This window comes from Hemitrygon akajei, chromosome 5 (genome assembly GCF_048418815.1).
Source record: "Hemitrygon akajei chromosome 5, sHemAka1.3, whole genome shotgun sequence".
Lineage (NCBI taxonomy): Eukaryota > Metazoa > Chordata > Chondrichthyes > Myliobatiformes > Dasyatidae > Hemitrygon > Hemitrygon akajei.
In genome coordinates, this window is record NC_133128.1 from 116,406,910 (window position 1) to 116,416,561 (window position 9,652).

Genomic DNA, 9,652 nt, shown 5'->3' on the forward strand with positions numbered 1-9,652 from the left:
TTACATTCAAGTGACCAATTAACCTACTAACCGGTACATCTTTGGGATGTGGGAGGAAACGGGAGCACCTGGAGGAAACCCATGTGGTCCCAAGGAGAACATACAGGTCCCTTACAGACAGTGGCAAGAATTGAATCTGGGAGGCTGATGTGTTACCCTAATGAATACCCTACTGTGCCACCCTGGCATATCAGGTATTTCAATACTGGGGTAAAAGATACCAGTGTTTCCAATCTACCTATGCCCTGTTAATGTGATGTGAGGGAAATAAAGTTCCTGATGAAATTTGTTTGCCAGTTCTGCCCAGTTACACCCGTGGAACCAATTAACCCATTAACCATGGAGCCCATAGAACATTTTTGGAGTGTGGGAGGAAGCACTGGAAACTGGTTACACTGGCAGTAGAAGCATACAAGTTAGCATACACGCACAGGGGAAACCCCTGTGATCACGGGAGAACATACAAGTTTCTTACAGACAGTAAACCTGGGTCGCAAGTGGTGTAATAGCATTATGCTTTTTATTGATTAAACTTCATAAGTCCAGTAAGTCTGGGTTGAAGAAACTTACCTGTTGTCAGATTGAAGGATTCATCCACATTGGTGAGTGGGTTGGTTTGGAGCTGTGTACAGGCCAGACTGGAAAAGGAGAGCGTTTGGAAATCAGATGGGGTTCACTGTGACACTAGTCATAGAGTCAATCAATACAGAGTAGGTCCATGCCAACTAAGATGGCCCATCCAAGCTAGTCCCATTTGCGAGGAGAGGGTAGAAAACTGTGGAAGAAAGGGAAGGAGGAGCATCGGAGGTGGGTGATGGGCAAGTAAGGAAAAAGGTGAGGGGGGAAGCAGGAATGGGATGAGGTTTCAGTGAACAGTTCTAGTTTTATCCAACCCCAGTGGAAAAAGCCTGCTTGCATTTACCCTATCTATACCCATCATAATTTTGAAAACCTCTATCAGATCTCCCCTCAATCTCCTACATTCTCCTAACCTATTCAGCCCTTCCCTATAACTCGGGTTCTCAAGTCCTGGCAACATCCTTGTAAATTTTCTCAGTTCTTTTTCTTTCTTATTGATAACTTTCCTGCAGGTTGGTGACTAGAACTGCACACAACGCTCCAAATTAGGCCACAACAACGTCTTGTCCAACTTCAAATTCTACTATTGTAACTTACTTCAAGTTCAAGTTTATTGTCATTTCAACCATACATGTGTATACTGCCAAATTAAACGTCGTTCCTCTGGGCCAAGGTGCACAACACTAGCTCACACACAACACAAAGTAATATTACCACAAATAATAAGGTGCATTTATGACACAAGTTTAAAAGTAAACAGTATAACGCTACTGGTACTTCATACATGGTAAGTCTGGGTGGTGGCAGGAAGTTCAGCAGGGCTGGGTGAAGAAGCTATTGCCCATCCTAATAGTCTTGTCCCTAAAGTTGTGGTACCCTCTGCTTAATGGTAGGTAGTCAAAGAGATTGTTGGTTGAATGGGAGGGATCATTGACGATGCTAAAGGCTCTGTGTATGCAGCACTCCTGGTAAATATCTCAGATGGGTGGAAGAGAGACCCCAATGTGTCAGCAGGTTTCAATCCTTAGGGTCTTGTAGTAAGATGCCTTACAATTTCTGCACTAGACAGTGATGCACACTCGATGGTTCTGTAAAAAATTGGTGGGGTGCCTTGCTACCTGCCCCAAACTCCTCAGGAAGTTGAAATGCTGCTGTGCTTTCTTGACCAAACAGGTCATGTCAAGGGACCAGGTGAAATCATCTGTTATGTGTGGATAGGAGTAAATGGGCCACCCATGTCCTACATGCTTACAGTTCCCAATTCTACAAAATACTTTTCACCTTAAACCCTTTGCTTCTGACCTCTAGCTCTTCCATCACTAACCATTTTTCCTTCTGTCCCGTCCACAGGGAGATACTGGAGGAGCTGGTGGAGACAGAGAAGAGTCAACAGCCAACGGGTCTGGACTGCAGCAGACCAGTGCTACAACCTCTGTGACAGACAGTGGCAAGTTACTCAAACCAGGGACTGAATATCGTTTACAGCTAGTCCTAGGGAGAAAAATACCTCTCAAAATAGTGATAGATCTCTGGTCAGGGTGCTGACCCTTGTGGTCATTCCAAGCCAGGGAAAGGTGCTGGAGTTCAACACGGTGTGTTGGGCTCACTCCTCTAGGCAACTTGCACCAGACTTTTTCCTATGAATCCTGGTCTGGTACTGGTGTCAATCTGTCTCTAATTCCAAAGATTCCCACGGAATTCAAGATGGAATCCTACCATGAGGCTGTTTGGACATGAGAGTTTTTTATGTTTTTTTTTTAAAAGAAAAGAAATATATAATATATCAAACTAAAATTGCTCTTGCCCTGCAGAGGTTTTGGTGGTCCTGGTTCATAGCCTCACGTGGTTGCTTTAAGCTTACTGGAGCTCCCCGAGGCATTCAAACCGTAGTGCTGAAGCAGGGTTTAGACTTCATTTTGTATTGTTGAGTTGTGATATGTAAAGGTTTTTTTTTGAAGGCTGTAGCATTAATTCGGTATTAACATGTTTCCAATGGGGTGTCATGTTTTTTCTCTTTGGGAGAATGGAAGACTTTTGAATCTTGGCTTTTCTTGTCCAACCTGACCAGTTGCTGTGGCTGCCTGTTCTTTCAGAGCCTTGAACTAACCCCCACACCCACCCTCCCTGACTTAGGAATCTTGGCTTTCCTCATCCAGCTGACCATTTGCTGTGGCCTTTCCGATCTGCTGGAGCTTTGTGCCCCACTCACCCTCCCTCCCTCTTTGTGCTCGAGCAGCCATGAAGTTGGTAATCAAGGTGTCCCCATGCTTGTGCCAGCAACAGAGGGTTTGCAGTCTTCACACAGCAACAGACCAGCTCGTGTGCCTTAAATGAAAGCCGCCCTTATCAAAGAGTTATCTACTGTTAATTGTGTTTTGGTTTTATCAAGATTTATAGGGTTTCTAGTGATCTTGCTGATTCCCTGTGTTGAGGTGAGGAAGAATCCCTCAGTTCCAGCAACACCACTTCACTCTACACTTTACATTCTGCACCTCGAGGTCCATGCCCTGGAAACCATTGCCTTGCCTCACCCAAGATGTGCTCTTGTCTTTCCAAGAGCAAGGGAAGGTCCTTGACTGTGGAAACAAGCTGCAGCATCCGTTGAATGATCACATGTGATGGTGGTTGGGTCATTCCCCATTGATCTACACAGGTTGTAATGCCATCTCACTGGTATAAGATCCATAGAGTTTAGACTCCCTCGCATAGCTGAGCATGCATTGAATAAGTCAGTGCATTAGAAGTGGTTCTGTTGTAACCACGGCACCCTTGTGTGCGATGTTGCTGCAGTGAACCAGTCCTTGCTGAGACTCCCAGTGTTAGACTGCTGTCTCAGTAGTTCCCAGCATTTCGCACTCAGACTCCAGATGTGCAGAGGTGCTGTTGTTAAATTTGAGGTGCATCTTTGCATCTAGCCTGCATTTAGAGACAGCATGGTGAATATCCACCTCCTTTGGCGTGTTGTTTCTTCAGCTATGATTCTGTCAGTCTCCCTTCCCCTATTGGATGGCTAGTGTCTGTCCCAGCCTGCATTTTCTCACTGCCTCTTTTTTTCACCCCTGATGTTGTGGAGTCTTTGCACTGTGGTGATTGTAGTGAGGTGAAGCAATCTGTGAGTGGTGTTGAAGTCTTGGGTAGTGGGAGCTGAGGCTCTGCCCATGGACTCCACAGACATGTGGTCAGGCCTTCTCCATATTTTCTAAATCCCACTGACATTCTAAAACATATAAGTAGGGGAAAAATTTTTTTAAATGTTTATTTAAATTCACTAAGTTATGTGTTAATTAAAAATAAAGCGCAAGAAGAAAACTCGCATCGTTTGGCTTCAGTTAATTTTACGTGAAGGCCAAATGCCCCTGTTCTGGCAAGTGAGGTCACACTAGCTTTGTCGGCGATGGTCAATGTAAAGATGGGGCGGCGAAAGGCTGAGAATGTTATCAGACCACAACTGGGCCCTGCAGTAAGTCTTTCCCAGCACTGATTCTGCTGTCCTGTCTGTACAGCAGACTGGATCAGTCAACTATTGTGTCTGGTACTTTTGAACACTGGGCTGTGAGGAATGCCCCTTACCCCCCTACCCCGAACACCCTCCCCAGGGTCAGTTCTGTGGATCAAACACTGGCCTGCCCTTTTGTTTACATCAGCTTGCTAGGTTCTATATATGGAATGGGGCAATGGTGGATGAGTGGGGTTGTCCCTCTGAGGTTGAGGGGATAGTGCTGTCTATGTGTATGAGATGAAAGCTACTTCAGAGATACCCTGTCTCTGAGTGGGAAAGGGAAGAACAGCTTCTTCACACATGTCCCTTATCTGGTTGTCACAATCCAGATCACCTGAGTTCTATAAATTTCCAGCCATTAGCCCTGTTCTCTAATATGTTAACCAGAGTGGGGCAACTGCTCTGTATTAGTGCAGGAGTAACGTTCACATTTGCACAGACTGAGTCAAATGAAGCCTCACTGAACAACTATTGGGAGACCTCACTTATGCAGGCTCATCTTTCCACACCAGGACTTCAGCACTAGTTCCCTGCTTTGTGGAGCCCCTCAGCTTCCCTGATGTTCGCCCTTGCTTGTCCCTTCCTCCCATCTCCTGATACATAGAGCCAGTCACCGGGTTCTGTTGAGGCCTGGCAGCCTGCAGTCAGAGGTTGACAGACCCATAGGATCAGGACATACTTGTCAGCAACTAATCCTAATGTCTGGTGCCTGAACGCTCCCTGCCTGGCAGTGCGAGAATGACTAGCCAACATATTCTGTCCTGTCTGAGGTCAGATTGAATCTCAATTGGGATCTCACTCTCTTCTCCAGCTCCCAATCTCACTGAAGTAATCAACTGATGCTGCACTCTCAGGTAGTGCAGAGGTTTTGTTCTTTCCTTAATTATCTTTGAACTGATTGCTATTGAAACAATCATTGGTGTTGTGGCCAGACCTCTGATCAACAGGCTGGCCTGTATCTGTTTGCAATAACTTATAGTTCAACTATTCTTAGTTGAGGTCGCCCTTAAAGATCTGATCTTTCTCTCTGCCAAGTACTCCTACAAACACTTCTTCCTCTGTATGTTTACCTCACTTTCATTTATCCGGGTTTCACTTTTGGCAGTAAGCAGAGGTGGCAGTGATGGCAGGTTATGATGTTCCGGAAACGCTCTGTTCCAAGCTAGCTGCCCCTGGGACACCACATCTATCTTTTTTCCCCATCCCTCCAAGCAGTCAGTTGCCCCCAGTGCTGAAGGCTACATGTATCTCTCTCTCTGTCCTTTCCTTGCACTCAGGATTCCTTGTGTGAAATCTGTGGAGTAACTTCATTAATGGTTAAGGTTTTGTATAGATTGTTACTAGGACTGGACTGATTTAATGTTGCAGGGAACTAAGACGGTCACTGTACCCTCCAGACTTCCCTCGTTGTTCCATTAGATGCTGATCACAGTTGAGGGTGTGGGTTTATAGTTCTGTATTCAAGCAGGAGGGACAATCACACTAGCACTGACGACAGTGACAGGCTGAGGGCCCAGATTGAGCCTCACTATAACGCTCACTAACGGCGTGCTCCTCTGTCCACAGCAGAAGGGCTGATTTTCTGGAATTCTCACTTTTTATTTGTCCAGTTCCTGAGTATGGCCTAGCCGCCAAGTCACAACAACGGGTCTCCAATGTGACTGCTTGTATTTATATAATATATAAATATATATATATATATATATATATATATATCTATCCAGATATTTATGTGTGTAAATGATCTTGTGTCAGAGCAGACAATAAGAGTTGCGTGGATGTGACACTTCTTTCTTGAAATAAGGGCTCAGTTCACAACCCCACCTACACTGGTTTGGTGTGTACAATCTCCTGTGTCCACAGTCCATGGTGATGCAAGATTGTCTCCCTTCAGGTGTGACTGAGAGCAGCGTTTCCTATATTTAAGGTTTTTTTCTGTGTTTTAGCAGATGAGTTTTGCCTGTGACTATTGCTGCTGTCCCTGTGATGATTTGATTTTTTTAAACGGCACTTGCAGATCTGATTTGTGACAATAAAACTCATGAATCTGTTTAACAAATAAATAGTCTGTCCGTTTGTGGGCTTGTTCTTTTTTACCCTATTGGATGAAAATCGGTCCGAGAGCATCGAATAAGTCAAGTTCATTGCTGTATACACATGTCTGCTCTAGTACTTGCAGCAACTCCATCATATAGGCAGCCTTCAAAGAAAAACATAAATAAGAACAAAAAAATTCATAACCCATGTTAGTGCAAAGTGATCAAAGTAGTCATAGTGTTGCTATACTGATGCAGTGATTAGGGTTGTGAATGATTGGAGGGAAATAGATTCAGATTCAGTTTATTGTCATTTAGAAACCACAAATGCAATGCAGTTAAAAAATGAGACAACATTCCTCCAGAATGATATCACAAAAGCATATGGCAAAACAGACTACACCAGAAAATCCACATAACATTTGGCAATCCCCAGTCCAGAGTCCAGAGAGGCTGCTGCGTATTAATATCACGCTACCATCTTAACGCGTTCCCCGAAAAGGAGCTCCAAATCCACCAGACAAAACAAGACCAAAAACTAAAGCTACAAGACCTGCACAAAACCACATAGTTACAACAGTGCAAACAATAGCATAATTGATAAAAAAAACAGACCATGGGCACAGTAAAAATAGTCCAAAGATGTTAAAAGACTGTAAGTTCGAAAGAAACCACCACACGGTTTCCACAAGTCCTCAGGGTCCCGAGAGACTCGTCATCTCAGGCAGGCGGCAGAAGGGAATACCCCCGCTATGGACTTCCACGGTGCCACCTGACTCAGCCTCGCAGACGCAGCACACAATGAAAGCTCCGTCGAACCCAGCCTCGCAGACGCAGCACACACTGAAAGCAACCTGATCGCAGCGGACTCAGAGTCCATTGAACCTCCGAGCCTCTGGCACAGCTTCTCCGAGCATATTAAGACGCCCCCGCCAACAGCCATCAGCAATGCGACCCTGAGGTCTGGGGGCCTGTTCTTCCCAGCAGAGTCCCGGACCACACAGCAGCAGCAGCAACGAAGGTCTTCCTGGAAATTTCCCAATGTTCCTCCGTGCTCCCACGTCCATTTTCAACCGATTATGATTGTGCACGGCACCCTGCTTCACAAATAACAGTTAATCAGCTCCGGAGTGGCTGCTGCAAGCTGCGTCATGCCGCCATCTTGGATGTTCCAACCTGCTGGTGTGGGACTTCAGACCTCTTTACCTCCTGCCCAATCCTAGCATCTGTGGAAAGAGGAGCAGTTGTTTCAGATGAGAACTTTGGTTTCGCAACCTGGAAGGTTATGGAATTGGGGTAGGTGGATGGGGTTGGGTTCCTCTCTTCAACCAAATGGTGGAATAGAGACAAACGGCTACGGAGGCTGGAATCTGGAGTATCACCAAAAGATGCTGGAAGAAATCAGTGGGTCGGGTAGCATCTATGGAGGGAAGTTGACAGTCAACATTTCAGATCAATCTTTCAATCCAGCTGTAGTCTTGAACTAAAACCTCAACTGTTCATTTCAAAGTAAATTTATTGTCAAAGTACATATGTCTCCATATATTACCCTGATATTAATTTATTGCAGCTATTCACTGTACAACAAAGAAATACAGTAGAATCAATGGAAAACTACACACAAAGACTGACAAACAGCAAATATTTTAAAAAGCAAATAAATAAATAATATTGAGAACATGAGATGTGGAGTCCTTGAAAGTGAATCCATAGGTTGTGTAATCGGTTAAGCGTTGAGGTGAGTGAAGTTATCCATTCCGGTTCAGAAGCTTCTTGGTTGCAGGGTAATAACTATTCTTGAACCTGGTGGTGTAGGACCCAAGACTGTACCCCCTTCCCCATGGCAGCAATGAGAAGGGAACATTGCCTGCCACCGATACTGCCCAACATGAGTCAGCATCTTCAATGATGGATTGGAGTTGAGAGCATTTTTATTAGACAAAAAATATTACTGGAGGAACTCAGTGGGTCAGGCAGCATCTGTGGAGGGAAAATAAGCAGTCGACGTTTTGGGCTGAGACTCTTCATTCAGAATTCAAGATTGTTTAATGTCATTTCCAGTGTAAAGGAGAACAAAATAATTGTTATTCCATATCTGATGTAGCACAAAAAACACAGTAAAAGAACACAATAATAAAAGTACACCATAAATATATAAGATAGCTTATATACATAGATTGTATGCCATAGAGTGGCAGTAAGCACGGGAGTATTAGTTCATAAAGTGACTGACAGGAAATAATGAAGTAGTGGGGTTGTGGTGGGATGGGTTAGTGGGTGGAGGTGTTGATCATCCTTGCAGATTGGGGGAAGTAACTTCTTAAATCTGGAGGGACTGGCATGGATGTTGTGTAGCTCCTCCCTGTTGGTAGTGGGACAAACTCCATGAGCAGGGTGGGTGGAGTCCTTCATGATCTGTGTTTTCAGTATGTCCTTTAAGGTGGGTAGGCTGGTCATCTGGATTATTACAACTATGCATAGTCAGATGTTGATGTACGAGAGCAAGGATGTTCTGCTGGAATTGTAGAGAAGTTTTTCCACAGTACATCATGTTACAAGAAGGATGTGATTGCACTAACAGCAGTGTAGATGGGGTGGACAACTAGATAGGTTTCAGATTCACAGAGAGTGGTGGGTGCATAGAAAGTGCTGCCAGGGTTGGTGGGAGAGGCAATACATAGAGACACTTAAACTTTTAGATCAAAAGTCAACTTTATTCACCACATGCATTTACATGTATTAGGAATTTGATGTGTGTTGGTCAGAGTGTGACATACAACATTCAACAAATACAAGGAGTTAAATCAAAAAATACAGATAGCACTAGAAAAAGTGGTTTAAAGTGTACAGTGCAGTGCACTGACAGGTAATAGAGGGAGATGTGGGGGGGTAGCTAGAATAGTTGATCAGATCAACTGCCTGGGGATAAACTTCTAAAATGGTGTGAAGTTTTTGTATTAAGTGCTTTCCAGAAGGGAGCTTTTGGAACAGGCAGTTTACAGGGCAAATAGTGTCTGAAATGATTTCTTTCTCCCTGCCCGCTTCTTTGTCCTGGACACATACTGGTCCTGCAGTGACATTTTCTGCTGACCCGACAGTTCGCTGAACTCCTCGGATATTGTGAGGGGATGCTGCACCGAACCAAACAGTAATGGCTGGTGTGATAGGCACAAGAATCAAAGAAAATTGAAGAGCTATGTGGGAGATATGTGTTGAATTGATATTGGAGTAGGTTCTATGTTCCTCCATCCTGTGGAAGCCATTCATACCCTTCCATCTATGTACTTTCCCAAATTTCTCTTAAATGTTGCAATCAAACCTGCATCCACTACTTATGCTGGCAGTTTATTCCTCACTGCACCACCCTCTGTATGAAGAAGTTCCCCTTAAAGATTTCACCTCTCACTGTAAACCTATTAACCTCCAGTTCGTATCTGACCCAACCTCAGAGGGAAAAGTCTGCTTAAATTTGCCCTATCTGCAATATATCCGAAATAATTTTGTATGCCTCTGTCAAATCTCCCTTCATGTTCCTACT

At 44.4% G+C, this 9,652-nt stretch overlaps 1 protein-coding gene across 2 annotated transcripts in view; it reads left to right on the plus strand.

The window, feature by feature from the left end:
• The window catches only part of usp37 (ubiquitin specific peptidase 37), a 78,807-nt gene extending 72,666 nt beyond the window's left edge, over positions 1-6,141 (plus strand). For both annotated transcript variants that reach the window (XM_073046268.1, XM_073046269.1), the window contains one exon: positions 1,930-6,141. In XM_073046268.1, coding sequence (XP_072902369.1) covers positions 1,930-2,017 — 88 coding nt within the window. In that variant the 3' untranslated portion in view covers positions 2,018-6,141. The remainder of the gene's footprint in view (positions 1-1,929) is intronic.
• The last annotated feature ends 3,511 nt before the right edge of the window (positions 6,142-9,652 follow it).